This window comes from Hyla sarda, chromosome 10 (genome assembly GCF_029499605.1).
Source record: "Hyla sarda isolate aHylSar1 chromosome 10, aHylSar1.hap1, whole genome shotgun sequence".
Taxonomy (NCBI): domain Eukaryota; kingdom Metazoa; phylum Chordata; class Amphibia; order Anura; family Hylidae; genus Hyla; species Hyla sarda.
Genome location: NC_079198.1, coordinates 61,080,557 through 61,096,994, shown reverse-complemented (window position 1 = coordinate 61,096,994; position 16,438 = coordinate 61,080,557). Strand labels below are relative to the sequence as shown.

General features: G+C 44.5%; 1 protein-coding gene across 1 annotated transcript in view; it reads left to right on the top strand.

Annotated features, from left to right (window-relative positions):
- Positions 1–16,438, top strand: part of PRKCG (protein kinase C gamma) — a 716,084-nt gene that overhangs the window by 36,689 nt on the left and 662,957 nt on the right. The window contains exon 2 of the mRNA XM_056544377.1: positions 16,254–16,285. Coding sequence (XP_056400352.1) covers positions 16,254–16,285 — 32 coding nt within the window. The remainder of the gene's footprint in view (positions 1–16,253; positions 16,286–16,438) is intronic.

Sequence of the window (16,438 nt, the reverse complement as noted above, 5' to 3'; positions counted from 1 at the left end):
GGGAATTTCAAATTTTAGCCTGAGGCAGGATTTGGTTAAAATTCAGAATAAAAAATTTCTTACATTTCCTTACTTTTCACAATTATTAATTTACTGCTATAGTCAATTGACTAGAATTTTCTTTTTATTTTATGAGACTATAAGAGTGCAAAATTATTATCTGTCCCTATTTAAGCTAGTACACAAAAATGAAAGATTAATGGATCAAAATCCTTTTTTTATAGTGACCAGTGATTTGTATAGGGAGCAGAATGTTGGTTGAACACAGAACATTTACGAGCACCAACTGAATTTTGAACAATGCTTTAATATTTATGGTTATGGGGTCCCTTATTGTCTTTCTTGATTGACAGTGTTTCCTAACAATGTGGAGTGCAACATTGTATCTTTGTGTGGATATTTTTTTCAATGGTTTCTATTTGTTATCAATCTATGAGGGATTGAAGAGGCACTCCAGTATTTATTATGTACTGACCCAATATACAGTATATATTTCACCTACTATTACCTTATTTATCATTTCTTTCTATCTGAAAATTTTTAATAGTTGTCATGTAATCTCATGGTCTAACCTTCCAACGTTGTCACATTGTCAGCTACAAGAACCTCCTGTATGATGAAACTGTATGGACTGCTCCACAAAATTTCTTCAACGGGGAAGAGCATTTCACCACTGAACCATACACAAAAGAAGTGGCATTTTACACACTGACACTGTGTGGTTTTTGCAGTGAAAATCAGCATGGTTATCACTGCAAAAATCCATGTGAACAAGCCTTCAAGGGGGTTTTCCCATCTTATATAGTACAGTATGTCATATGCGTCATATGTGATGGCTCCTAAGATCATTAAACCAGCAGTTGGGGCGGTGTGTCACTCCACAGCATAGGTAGAATAAAAGTGCTCACCATGAGTCCTCCATACTTGAATCTAACTGTCTTCAGATAGCAAACAGAACCTGGCTTCATCACTAAAGACAAAACAGTTCCAGTCAGTAGCAGTCCAGGTTTCTCATTCACAACCCCACTGCAAACAAAAGTGTCAGTGGCTGGAAGTAAACGGTAGGTCACATAATAGGCACAGTGACAACAAATTTCCTTTTGTTAAGTGTCTGGAAATGGTATGGGCAGAGACAAGGGCTTGTAATAAAGTTACCTTCTGTGTCTGCATGGTGGACAATGTGGGAGCTGCTTTTTGTTTTGTCTGGAATCATTAGTTCCATGTTTACTGTGTGTGCGGGTCCTCACATAACCAGTTCACCCAACACCTCCTAACAACTTGGGCAGAATGGCGGGAACCCTGCGATCAGACATCTTATCCCCATTAAGGTTATTTTGTGTCATAAGGCCCTCAACAGTTTTTGCTGTGACCAGTTCCTCAGATAAACTGTTCCATATATTTACAGTTCTTATTGTAAAGACTAAACCATGATTTCTACAGGTAGAGGGAGTGCTTTATTGTCTTTTGAAAGGGTTTTATCTGGTTTCCCCATATTTATTGTTTTGGTGTTTTATATACTTGAATTTATTGATCATATCCCCCCTCAAAAGATTAAATACATTTAATTATTTTAAATGTGCGCTATCAGAATCAAAAACTTCAGCAGCTGCTTTCATATGTGCAGTCTGTGCGGTGACTCACACTTGTTTCTGGCGCACAGGCCGACTGCAAAGACAGAGCTGCTGGCAGCTGGATAGTGTAGGATGTCAATTACTGGGCCGTGACAAGACGCTGACAGGCATGACAGGTTGGCTCTGGCCCAGACCTGCTTGCCCCACCTCCAGGAAACTCTCATGCGATTGAAAAGGTCCTTTTTACCAATTTTCTGGCCACAAAATCAGGAATTAGGACATTTTTTCTTCCTATGTGGCTAATTTAATTGTCGCTCGGACATTTCTTTCCAATACTGTGATATCTATCATGGCATATGACAAAAAAGTTCTACAACTTTATGTGGATAGCATGCACTCTTATTATGTTAAATGGACTATATCATCACAACAACCCCTTTTGCAATTAATCTTTCCCAGAGATCAGCTGATCAGTGTGAATCCGACAGAAATTCCTTGTTTGTTACACTTGTCAAAAAAGGTCAGCCGTATATTTTATCTGTAGTAGCCTCAAGTGATATTACATGCCTTCCAGTCAGTTAAATGGTCATCTATATCAGGGGTTCTCAACCAAGGGTACGCGTACCCCTAGGGGTACTCCAAGGGTTATGCGGGGGTACGGCAATTCGCTGACAAATACCAGCCATGCATTGGCCAATATTTGTCAGCGCAGAGCGGGCATTGGACGTTGCAGTCACTATATTGTGCTGCGGCCGCGGCCACCTTACGTGAGCTGCAGTGGCTGCCGAGCCTGACGCCCCTGTTGTTGCGCGATGGTACAGGCACAGCGCCGAAGGACGTCACCCGTCAGTGCGGCCTCAGACTCCCACCGAACGGGATAGACACAAGCCTGGTAAGCATGTTAAACCAAGTGTAACCCCGAAGTATGGGAGGGTGTTATTGTATGTCCCAGGGGGATCAGAGAGGGTAAAAATGGCACAAGGGGATTAAAGGCTACTCCGTTGGAAAACAATTTTTTTTTTTTTAAATCAACTGATGCCAGAAAGTTAAACAGATTTGTAACTTACTTCTATTAAAAAAAAATCTTAATATTACCATGTACTTATTAGCGGCTGTATACTACAGAGCTTTTCTTTTTGGATTTTTTTTCTGTCACGACCACAGTACTCTCTGCTGACACCTTTGTCCATGTCAGGAACTGTCCAGAGCAGGAGAAAATCCCCATAGCAAACATATGCTGCTCTGGACAGTTCCTAAAATGGACGGAAATGTTAGCAGAGAGCAATGTGGTCATGACAGAAAAGGAATCCCAAAGAAAATAATTTCCTTTGTAGCATACAGCCGCTAATAAGTACTGGAAGGATTAAGAATTTTTTATAGAAGTAATTTAAAAATCTGTTTCCACCGGAGTACCCCTTTAAGATGGGGGGGGGGGTAATGGCAAAAGGGGATCAGAGGGAGGGGGGAATAAAGGCACAAGGGAATTAATATGGAGGGGGGTAATGAAATTATTATGTGCCCCCTCCATCTTAATCCCCTTGTGCCATTATTCTCCCCTACCTCTGATTCCCTTTTGCCATTATCCGATTATGGAAAAAGGGAATCAGAGGGAGTGGGGAATAATGGCACAAGGGGATTCAAATGGAGGGGGGAATAATTGCACAAGGGGATTAAGTATCGCATTAGTATCGCATTAGAAAGGTAAGCACATGCCATTATGAAATTAAGTACTTTTATTACTTATTTTGTCCGCACACTTCCTTGCACACTTACACACGAGGGGTACCCACGGACATACTTTTATCCTTTGAGAACCACTGATCTATATAATATTTGGACTGTCCATACGTATTGAACTGTCAGTTAAATGGTCATCTATATAATATTTGGACTGGCTAGGTTGAACAGAAATGAGTATCTCAGTCTATGTCCATATGCCCATATAGGAAACCAGATCTGTTGAAGAGACGTAAAGGGAAACAATGGGTAGCACATTTACATTTTTCCAGCAAGTAGAAATGATATTTTACACGAAAAGTAAATCAAAGTAATAATTCTTCTAGAGTTAAATGTATTTATTTTGATGGAAGACAAATGCTTGGTTCAATTTCAAAGGTCAAAGATTCCATAAGCTCATTAGCAAAGATCTAATAGACTTTCCTTTAATACTACAAACTTTAATGAAATGTAAACCATAATACAATCAATATAAGCCATATTTATTCCAATCATCTTGCTGGGTATTAAACACGCTTGTTACGCCGAGCGCTCCGGGTCCCCGCTCCTCCCCGGAGCGCTCGCTTCACTCCCTCCGCTGCAGCGCTCCGGTCACGTCCTCTGACCCGGGGCGCTGCGATCCTGCTGCCAGCCGGGATGCGATTCGCGATGCGGGTAGCGCCCGCTCGCGATGCGCACCCCGGCTCCCCTACCTGACTCGCTCCCCGTCTGTTCTTTCCCGGCGCGCGCGGCCCCGCTCCCTAGGGCGCGCGCGCGCCGGGTCTCTGCGATTTAAAGGGCCACTGCGCCGCTGATTGGCGCAGTGGTTCCAATTAGGGTTTTCACCTGTGCACTTCCCTATATTACCTCACTTCCCTTGCACTCCCTTGCCGGATCTTGTTGCCTTAGTGCCAGTGAAAGCGTTCCTTGTGTGTTCCTTGCCTGTGTTTCCAGACCTTCTGCCGTTGCCCCTGACTACGATCCTTGCTGCCTGCCCCGACCTTCTGCTACGTCCGACCTTGCTTCTGCCTACTCCCTTGTACCGCGCCTATCTTCAGCAGCCAGAGAGGTGAGCCGTTGCTAGTGGATACGACCTGGTCACTACCGCCGCAGCAAGACCATCCCGCTTTGCGGCGGGCTCTGGTGAAAACCAGTAGTGGCTTAGAACCGGTCCACTAGCACGGTCCACGCCAATCCCTCTCTGGCACAGAGGGTCCACTACCTGCCAGCCGGCATCGTGACAGTAGATCCGGCCATGGATCCCGCTGAAGTTCCTCTGCCAGTTGTCGCTGACCTCACCACGGTGGTCGCCCAGCAGTCACAACAGATAGCGCAACAAGGCCAACAGCTGTCTCAACTGACCGTTATGCTACAACAGTTGCTACCACAGCTTCAGCAGTCATCTCCTCCGCCAGCTCCTGCACCTCCTCCGCAGCGAGTGGCCGCTCCTGGGATACGCTTATCCTTGCCGGATAAATTTGATGGGGACTCTAAGTTTTGCCGTGGCTTTCTTTCCCAATGTTCCCTGCATCTGGAGATGATGTCGGACCTGTTTCCCACTGAAAGGTCTAAGGTGGCTTTCGTAGTCAGTCTTCTGTCCGGAAAAGCCCTGTCATGGGCCACACCGCTCTGGGACCGCAATGACCCCGTCACTGCCTCTGTACACTCCTTCTTCTCGGAAATCCGAAGTGTCTTTGAGGAACCTGCCCGAGCCTCTTCTGCTGAGACTGCCCTGTTGAACCTGGTCCAGGGTAATTCTTCCGTTGGCGAGTATGCCGTACAATTCCGTACACTTGCTTCAGAATTGTCCTGGAATAATGAGGCCCTCTGCGCGACCTTCAAAAAAGGCCTATCCAGCAACATTAAAGATGTTCTGGCCGCACGAGAAATTCCTGCTAATCTACATGAACTTATTCACCTAGCCACTCGCATTGACATGCGTTTTTCTGAAAGGCGTCAGGAACTCCGCCAAGATATGGACTCTGTTCGCACGAGGCGTTTCGTCTCCTCGGCTCCTCTCTCCTCTGGTCCCCTGCAATCTGTTCCTGTGCCTCCCGCCGTGGAGGCTATGCAGGTCGACCGGTCTCGCCTGACACCTCAAGAGAGGACACGACGCCGTATGGAGAACCTCTGCCTGTACTGTGCTAGTACCGAACACTTCCTGAGGGATTGTCCTATCCGTCCTCCCCGCCTGGAAAGACGTACGCTGACTCCGCACAAAGGTGAGACAGTCCTTGATGTCTACTCTGCTTCTCCACGTCTTACTGTGCCTGTGCGGATGTCTGCCTCTGCCTTCTCCTTCTCTACAGTGGCCTTCTTGGACTCTGGATCTGCAGGAAATTTTATTTTGGCCTCTCTCGTCAACAGGTTCAACATCCCAGTGACCAGTCTCGCCAGACCCCTCTACATCAATTGTGTAAATAATGAAAGATTGGACTGTACCATACGTTTCCGCACGGAGCCCCTTCTTATGAGCATCGGATCTCATCATGAGAGGATTGAACTTTTGGTCCTCCCCAATTGCACCTCGGAGATTCTCCTTGGACTTCCCTGGCTTCAACTTCATTCCCCAACCCTGGATTGGTCCACTGGGGAGATCAAGAGTTGGGGGTCCTCTTGTTCCAAGAACTGTCTAAAACCGGTTCCCAGTAACCCTTGCCGTAACTCTGTGGTTCCTCCAGTAACCGGTCTCCCTAAGGCCTATATGGACTTCGCGGATGTTTTCTGCAAAAAACAAGCTGAGACTCTACCTCCTCACAGGCCTTATGATTGCCCTATCGACCTCCTCCCGGGTACTACTCCACCCCGGGGCAGAATTTATCCTCTCTCTGCCCCAGAGACTCTTGCCATGTCCGAATACGTCCAGGAGAATCTAAAAAAGGGCTTTATCCGTAAATCCTCCTCTCCTGCCGGAGCCGGATTTTTCTTTGTGTCCAAAAAAGATGGCTCCCTACGTCCTTGCATTGACTACCGCGGTCTTAATAAAATCACGGTTAAGAACCGCTACCCCTTACCCCTCATCTCTGAACTCTTTGATCGCCTCCAAGGTGCCCACATCTTCACTAAATTGGACTTAAGAGGCGCCTATAACCTCATCCGCATCAGAGAGGGGGACGAGTGGAAAACGGCTTTTAACACCAGAGATGGACACTTTGAGTATCTGGTCATGCCCTTTGGACTGTGCAATGCCCCTGCCGTCTTCCAAGACTTTGTCAATGAAATTTTTCGTGATCTGTTATACTCCTGTGTTGTGGTATATCTGGACGATATCCTAATTTTTTCTGCCAATCTAGAAGAACACCGCCAGCATGTCCGTATGGTTCTTCAGAGACTTCGTGACAACCAACTCTATGCCAAAATTGAGAAATGTCTGTTTGAATGCCAATCTCTTCCTTTTCTAGGATATTTGGTCTCTGGCCAGGGACTACAGATGGATCCAGACAAACTCTCTGCCGTCTTAAATTGGCCACGCCCCTCCGGACTCCGTGCTATCCAACGCTTTTTGGGGTTCGCCAATTATTACAGGCAATTTATTCCACATTTTTCTACCATTGTGGCTCCTATCGTGGCTTTAACCAAGAAAAATGCTGATCCCAAGTCCTGGCCTCCTCAAGCAGAAGACTCCTTTAAACGACTCAAGTCTGCCTTTTCTTCGGCTCCCGTGCTCTCCAGACCTGACCCTTCCAAACCCTTCCTATTGGAGGTTGATGCCTCCTCAGTAGGAGCTGGAGCTGTTCTTCTACAAAAAAATCCTTCCGGGCATGCTGTCACTTGTGGTTTTTTCTCTAGGACCTTCTCTCCAGCGGAGAGGAACTACTCCATCGGGGATCGAGAGCTTCTAGCCATTAAATTAGCACTTGAGGAATGGAGGCATCTGCTGGAGGGATCAAGATTTCCTGTTATTATCTACACCGACCACAAGAACCTCTCCTACCTCCAGTCGGCCCAACGGCTGAATCCTCGCCAGGCCCGGTGGTCTCTGTTCTTTGCCCGATTTAATTTTGAGATTCACTTTCGTCCTGCCGATAAGAACATTAGGGCCGATGCTCTCTCTCGTTCCTCGGATGCCTCAGAAGTTGATCTCCCTCCGCAACACATCATTCCACCTGACTGCCTGATCTCCACTTCTCCTGCCTCCATCAGGCAGACTCCTCCAGGAAAGACCTTTGTTTCTCCACGCCAACGCCTCGGAATCCTCAAATGGGGTCACTCCTCCCATCTCGCAGGTCATGCGGGCATCAAGAAATCTGTGCAACTCATCTCCCGCTTCTATTGGTGGCCGACTCTGGAGACGGATGTTGGGGACTTTGTGCGAGCCTGCACTATCTGTGCCCGGGATAAGACTCCTCGCCAGAAGCCCGCTGGTTTTCTTCATCCTCTGCCTGTCCCCGAACAGCCTTGGTCTCTGATTGGTATGGATTTTATTACTGATTTACCCCCTTCCCGTGGCAACACCGTTATTTGGGTGGCCGTTGATCGATTCTCCAAAATGGCACATTTCATCCCTCTTCCTGGTCTTCCTTCTGCGCCTCAGTTGGCTAAACAATTTTTTGTACACATTTTTCGTCTTCACGGGTTGCCTACGCAGATTGTCTCGGATAGAGGGGTCCAATTCGTGTCTAAATTCTGGAGGGCTCTCTGTAAACAACTCAAGATTAAATTAAATTTTTCCTCTGCATATCATCCCCAGTCCAATGGACAAGTAGAAAGAATTAACCAGATCCTGGGTGATTATTTGCGACATTTTGTTTCCTCCCGCCAGGATGACTGGGCAGATCTCCTTCCATGGGCCGAATTTTCGTATAACTTCAGGGTCTCTGAATCTTCCTCCAAATCCCCATTTTTCGTGGTGTACGGCCGTCACCCTCTTCCCCCCCTCCCTACCCCCTTGCCCTCTGGTCTGCCCGCTGTGGATGAAATTTCTCGTGACCTTTCCATTATATGGAGAGAGACCCAAAATTCTCTCTTACAGGCTTCTTCACGCATGAAGAGGTTCGCGGATAAGAAAAGAAGAGCTCCCCCCGTTTTTTCCCCTGGAGACAAGGTATGGCTCTCCGCTAAATATGTCCGCTTCCGTGTCCCTAGCTACAAGTTGGGACCACGCTATCTTGGTCCTTTCAAAATTTTGTGTCAAATTAATCCTGTCTCTTATAAACTTCTTCTTCCTCCTTCTCTTCGTATCCCTAATGCCTTTCACGTCTCTCTTCTCAAACCACTCATCCTCAACCGTTTTTCTCCCAAATCTGTTCCTCCCACTCCTGTTTCCGGCTCCTCGGACGTCTTCTCGGTCAAGGAAATTTTGGCTGCCAAAAAGGTCAGAGGGAAAAATTTTTTTTTAGTAGACTGGGAGGGTTGTGGTCCTGAAGAGAGATCCTGGGAACCTGAGGACAACATCCTTGACAAAAGTCTGCTCCTCAGGTTCTCAGGCTCCAAGAAGAGGGGGAGACCCAAGGGGGGGGGTACTGTTACGCCGAGCGCTCCGGGTCCCCGCTCCTCCCCGGAGCGCTCGCTTCACTCCCTCCGCTGCAGCGCTCCGGTCACGTCCTCTGACCCGGGGCGCTGCGATCCTGCTGCCAGCCGGGATGCGATTCGCGATGCGGGTAGCGCCCGCTCGCGATGCGCACCCCGGCTCCCCTACCTGACTCGCTCCCCGTCTGTTCTTTCCCGGCGCGCGCAGCCCCGCTCCCTAGGGCGCGCGCGCGCCGGGTCTCTGCGATTTAAAGGGCCACTGCGCCGCTGATTGGCGCAGTGGTTCCAATTAGGGTTTTCACCTGTGCACTTCCCTATATTACCTCACTTCCCTTGCACTCCCTTGCCGGATCTTGTTGCCTTAGTGCCAGTGAAAGCGTTCCTTGTGTGTTCCTTGCCTGTGTTTCCAGACCTTCTGCCGTTGCCCCTGACTACGATCCTTGCTGCCTGCCCCGACCTTCTGCTACGTCCGACCTTGCTTCTGCCTACTCCCTTGTACCGCGCCTATCTTCAGCAGCCAGAGAGGTGAGCCGTTGCTAGTGGATACGACCTGGTCACTACCGCCGCAGCAAGACCATCCCGCTTTGCGGCGGGCTCTGGTGAAAACCAGTAGTGGCTTAGAACCGGTCCACTAGCACGGTCCACGCCAATCCCTCTCTGGCACAGAGGGTCCACTACCTGCCAGCCGGCATCGTGACAACGCTGTTTACATCACATTTATTATGGAGGGTTTTTTTTATGTCAGAGGAACAGTACATTCTAAATCTGTGTTTACACATTGTAAAATATTTTTTTTTATATTTTTTAAGTATGTGCACTTTTCCATAGGCTTTCTTAATGTACATTATTAGATTTAAAGTATGGCTCCTTTTTCTGTGAACTAAATCTGCATAGATGATGAGGTAATATATCTATATACTCTATGAGATAATGATAAATCGTCTTTTTTTGCATTTAAAACAATTTACAGTAAGTACTCAAGTTTTATTATTAGAAGATTTTGTCTCTGTTCCCATTTTGATTTGATCCATTATGGCAGGATTCCATAGTTTTTTACATCAAGAATAGCATTGATTGTCTGCAACATTAGTCTTGCTGTCAAAAATACAGAAACCATGATGAAAACTTGAAGGACCTTGTCAAAATGTAATGGGGGTGTCAGAATTTCTTGGAATTCATTTAAAAAAAATGGATCTATCATTGCTATTCTGTTAATAACTGATGTGGCTAAAGTGCTTAATAAACCATTAGCTAAATGTAGACCAACGTATAAACAAATGTCCTAATTGTGGATAAAACACAAAACATCGTAATTGGGGTTTCCCCCTACATTATAACATAGCTAATCCTATGGCTCCCTTGCCACTTGTCTGGCGATCCAGAACAATTTACCTTTGGAGTGGTAAAGAAATTGATGCTAGAATAGATCGTTTCAATGGGATCACTCAAGGCATCTAGGCATCTGGCATTTTAGTGAGTACATTAGACTGGTGCAGATACCAGATAGGAAAACATGTCCTGCAACATTTTGTTACCCTGCCCTAAAATGTTTCAAAAGAACAATGCCTGATGACAATTGAATTGTTGCATTAGTTTTTGCATCATTTCGGTGAGTACCCTGATGCAATGTATATATGTAAACCCGTCTGGGGTATTGTGTGACCACAGTTACTATTATTTTGAATGGACACAGAGAAATAATGCATTTGATACATCAGTAAGAAAAGTTACAGTATTTGGTAAACAGTACAGTAGGTTAAAAAACATATTAAAGTAATCAAATGGATACATATTGTGGCAGTGTGGCAAGGAAAGGGTGTATTTCCTTGGCTCACCCTGCAGAAGCTCTCACCTGCTTCTTAAGTAATGAGGCAGGAAGGAAGGGAAGTGTATATGAGATGGAGACTCAGTCTAATCTAGGCTCTTCCTAGGAGACAGCGTGTGGGCTGTAGGGAAGAGACAGAGCCTGCTGAGGAGTACACAGCCCGAGCTATGAGGGGCTCAAAGAGAGTGACATTGTGAGTAGAAGGTTGCAGGGGACATAAGTTTAACCGGCTGAGGGAAGCTCAGCGGTTGTTAGTCAGGACAAGCTGATCTGTGTAGTCAGTGACCAGACGGTCTAGGATTTTGTTTGTTCCTGCTTTTTGTTTATTTCTTTCCCTGCAACCTGTCTAATAAAACTGGCAAGGTGCCAGATTTGCATTAGAACTGTTTGTTTGCTGGTTTATTGAGAAGAAACGCATCCTGTGGTGTGGTCCAGGACGATCCCAGAGCTAATCCCCAAGGAGGAATCGTCACAATATATAAAAAATTATTTGAAGAACGGCCAGATATCTTAATAAGATAATAAAAATTTGTAAGAATAATTTGTACTACACAGACATAAATGGAATGTACAATATCATCAGTGTTTTCACCATATGGCACCTCAGGTAACAACATGTTGAGTCTAGGCTTTGACACTGTTTCCCATCATCCAACATACAGAACTTAAGCCCTGCATCCTAAAAAAAAAAAAATTTAAAAAGTTATGGCTCCCCTCATCAACCCAAACACATTAGAAAACAACTCAAGTATTGTTATGCATCAACACCATGTTTGTGTTACAAAATTGTTGCTTTGTACAGCAAACTACTTCAAGCAGAGGTCTAAAAAATGGTTAAAAAATGATTATTATTATATTTATTTATTTATATAGCACCCTTGGTTCCAGGGCACTTTACATATGATGATGGTAACAGTGCATAACACTAACATGGGAACATTGAGCATTACACAGAGTAACTTGACGACTAATATTGAGGGGGAGAGGGCCCAGCCCACAAGGGCTTACAATGTACAAGATGAGGGGAAGGAATAGTAGGTGAGGGGGTCATCTGTGAGCAGGTAGTAGAACAGTCGTTAATGGTGCAGCAGCAGCAGGATTATTGAGGGTTGTAGGCTTACTTCAATAGATGGGTCTTCAGGATGCTTTTGAAGGTCTTGATGGTGGATTAGACCCGGATGTACCAGGGTAGAGAGTTCCAATGTATGGAGGAAGCTAGGGAGAAATCTTGGAGACGGTCATTGGAGTGCAGACCAGGTGGGAGCATAGGCGGACGTCTTGAGATGATCGGAGATTACGTGTAGGGTGGTATAGGGAGATCAGGTCAGAGATGGAGGGGACAGGTTGTGGATGGCCTTGTATGGTGAACAGTTTAAATTGAATTTGTTGGGCAACGGGTAGCCAGTGAAGGGATTGACACAGGGAAGAGGCAAAAGAGAAGCAAGGTGAGAGGTGGATTAATCGAGCCACAGAGTTGAGAAATGATTGGAGGGAGCAAGTGTTTTTAATGGAAAGCCGCAGAGGATGATTTTGCAGTAGTCTAAAGTTGAGTCAAAGTTAAGGAATGAGGGGATTGAAGAGATGGTTCTGAGGTGAAGGCGACAGGCAGTGGTAAGGGTCTGGATGTGTGGTATGAAAGACAGTGCCGAGTCAAAAGTGACCCCACGGCAGCGGACTTGGGGTGCTGGAGAGAGGGTAGAGCCATTGACTGTGATTGATAGAGCAGGTGGGGGGTTGGAGCAAGATGAAGGGAAAATTATGAATTCCGTTATTTCCATGTTGAGTTTGAGAAAGCGGGGGGGAGAAAAAAAAGATAGAGCTGACATTCAATCTGGGATTTTAGATAGGATGGAGGTGACATCAATGCTGGAGAGGATGATTTGAGAGTGACCAGCACAGAGGTAGTACTTGAAGCAATGGGATTCTATAATCTGTCAAAGGCTGAGGGTGTATATAGAGAAGAGTAGGGGCTCCAGGACAGAGCCCTGGGGGACTCCAACACAGAGAGTGGGGAGATAACATGAGAGTGGGAGACGCTGAATGTGCGGCTGGTGAGGTATTCAGGAGAGGGCTTTGTGATGCCTAGGGAGGAGATAAAATAGGCTAAAATAGGAGAGAGTGATTGACTGTGTCAAAGGCAGAGGAGAGGTCAAGGAGGAGAAGAACAGAGTATTGTAGTTCAGCTTTTGTAGTCATCAGATCATTGGCCACCTTGGTTAGGGCGGTTTCAATAGAATGGTGGGGAAGGAAGCCAGATTGCAGGTGGTCAAAGAATGAGTTGGATGAGAGGTGGGAGGACTGTTCAAGATAGACATGTTCTTCAAGAAGTTTTGAAGCAAAGGAAAGAAGCGAGATTGGGCAGTAGCTGGACAAGGAGGATGGATCAAGAGATGTTTTTTTGAGGATGGGTGTGATGGTTGCATGTTTGAATGATGAAGGAATGAAGGAAGTACCAGTGTTTCTTGATATATTGAAGAGATGAGTTTGGGCCGGGATGAATACTGTAGTCAAGTTAGAGATTAGTTGGGATGGGATTGGGGCACGTGCACAGGTGGTGAGTTGTGAAGAGGAAAGTAGTTTGGAGAGCTTGTCTTCAGTAATGGTGGAGAAGTGAATCATTGGGGAGGGGCACTGGGTTCATGTGAAGATGGGTTGTGAGGGCTGTAAAGTAAAGCTTTTCCTGATGGTGTTGATCGAGTGTTTGAAGGATGTAGCAAAGTCATCTGTTGAGATGAGAGACGTGGGTGGTGGTTGGGGTGGACAGAGGAGGGAGTTAAAGGTGTTAAAGAGAGGATATGATGGTAGTAAAGTAGTTATGTTTAGTAGAAGTTAGTGCAGATTTAAAGGTGAGGAGTGCTTGTTTGTATGCTGTAAAGTCTTATGTGCATTGGGTTTTCTTACAACGACACTCTGCAACCCCAGAGGCTTGCCTAAGTTATTTTGTCACATCAGTGTGCCAGGGCTGTCTATTGATACGTTGAGTTCTGTTATGTGTAAGAGGAACAAAATATTTTCTGGACCAAAATATAAATGCTCTATTCTTAGGAAAGGCCAAGAGCAACTTTCATCATTTGGAATATGGCACCGCCGCATCTCTTTCAACAGTATTCATGTAATCAGGATGTAAATACATCCTGTTCTGGGCCTAATCTGCCCAGGGAAGGTTAATTACCTGGCAGTTAATAGAGAGTATTGGAGTAGCAAGGAAGACATCTGCCAATCCTTATGTTAGGGAGAAGGAGGACAAGATCAGGTCAGTGAGGAGTGATAGGTACTGTAGCTAGTGGTACCCATACTTATGGTGTAACAGGTAATAGCACAAGTAGCATTGTCATCAATGTGGTACTCTGTCAATTGACACTGATCATGCCCTATTACTATGCATACATAACCTGCAGAATTCAGTGGGTACATGTTATTGTAATCTTTATAGGCAGGGATGTATATACTGGTAATCTGTTGGCACGGGATCACAGAGGGCAGCTTGAGTCTGGAAAAAAGTACATGCTTCACTCTGTAGAGCACTGGAGGGATTACATGCCCCACTACGCATTATGCACAGAAGGTGTCTATCAGATTAGCCACCACAGCAGAATGGTCAAGTTGTGTTGTGTTGAATGCTTAACGTTAAACCTGGATTGGAATTTTTGATATAGAAGATCTAACTTCCTAAGTCTTTCACAGGTGACATAATTATGGTCAGTTAATCAGGCATCACCACAATTATATCCCCTGTGAAAGACTAAGGAAATCCTGAAAACATGACCTGTTAGGGGGCCCTGAGGACTGGAATTGAGAAACACTGATCTAACTGTACACAGTTCAGACTGGTTTTCTCTTTTCCATCTGGGTATCCATGATAATATTAGAAAATATTTAGTGGCGACATATTTTCTGACGTCATTTAGTGATTCTCATCCCAAAACTGTGGCCAAACTTGTGTTCAACTCTCAGCAATCAAAAAATGGTGTGAAGCTGTAGCACGGAAAACATGTTCATAAAGCTGTGCACATCATAAAAAGGTATTTTACCTTATACTCTAGCCGTACTTAGGGCATTTAGATATAACGTGATTTAGATCACAAATAGTACTTAAGACCCCCTTAATCAGTCCCCAAAAAGAATACAGTGAATATTTACAGAAGATGCCAGGATGTTTACATACTTCTCTGGGAGTTTGGGAGGTCTCCTGGACATGCTGGGTCAATTAGCAAGTACTATATACAAATAGCGCATATTGGGAGTTGAAAATAGTTATATCCTGTCAGATAGAATAACTCTTGGAAAGTATTTATAAGAAGAAAGAGTTTCATGCACAAAAAGAACTGCACATGTTAGCAAGGAATATAATATAATGATCAATATTTATTCTTATTATTACATTCAAACAATACAGACTAAGGCTGCATTCACACCACGTTTTTGCAATACAGTTCCCGTATACGTTTTCTATGTGAAAACCGTATGGAACCGTATTGGAAAACGTATGCATTGACTCTCCATTGAAAACTGTATGCCAAATGTCAGTTTTTTTTCCTGTACCCAAAACCGTAGTCTACCACGGTTGAAAAACTGTATTAAACAGTATACTTTTTTTAAACATGGGAGTCAATGGGAACCGTACAGAACTGTATGTGCATACAGTTCCATCCGGTTTTCACCATACGGTTTTTGACTTTGCACAGTTTTTTTTCTTGGAATTTCAATCAAACAAGTGAAACTTTATTCAAAATGGAGTGAAAAGTTAAAAACCTATACGTTTTTTCCTTAAAAAATGGATGCAACCGGATGTCATTTTTCAAACCATATACGGTTTTTAACTGTATACGAGTTAAAATTTGCACACACGTTTTGATACAGTTTAGTCAGGTTTTGAGGAATCCGTTTTTCCTCAAAAACCTGATACGGGAACTGTATTGCAAAAACGTGGTGTGAATTCACTCTAATACAGTACATGATGCTAAGAAACCCTCTGGGTTTCTAAAAGCAGCCAAAGATGTGCAAATATTACTAAAAGCACTTATAACCAGGGCCATAGCACCAGACAAAGTCCCAAATACAACAGAAGATAAGAACCTATACACAATAGAGTCTATATATATGTCCTGATAATAAAAAATGAGAATGGTCATGTACCAGGACATCACACTAGCGATATGGGTGGCCTTCTTTCCCCCACCAGGTATCTGATGTCCAGGTCCATGGTGATATTTACTTGACCATTATTGTTTTTTCATCATTCGGATATATAGTAACTCTAGACTCAATTGTGTATATGTTTGAAGCTTCTGTTGTATTTGGGACTTTGCCCGGTGGGTGGTGGTCATGGTCCTATATAGGATACCTGACAGGATGTTGTGTATACCTTAATGGTTACTGGACTTAAATGTTTTTAATAATATTTGCATGTGTCAGCTTTTTCAATGTTTGGCTTCTTCTAGAGACCCAGGGGTTTCCTTGGAATGTACTATTAATCTATACTGTTTGTATGTTTAACAGATTGATCATTCTATTGCATTAATTGCTGGGTTTATGATTACAGGTTAATGATATTATAACTATACATTCTAAACGTATATGGATATTAACATAAAGTTTGATGATGACATATTCTATATTATTCCCATTCCATATTCATCTAATGAATCCTATTTGTTCTTTCATCTCCACAGGGGAATTGGAAAACAAGGATTCCAGTGCCAGGGTAAGGATTTTTTTTATGCTTTTATGCTTTTCTTTGTTTGTGTGTTATCTGTTCCTCACATTCTCTCCAGAGGATGCCCTCTTCTATTTTTGCAGCTGTGCAGCCAGGAAATTATTAATTTATTTAAATTACCTTTTATTTTGCTGTAGGTAA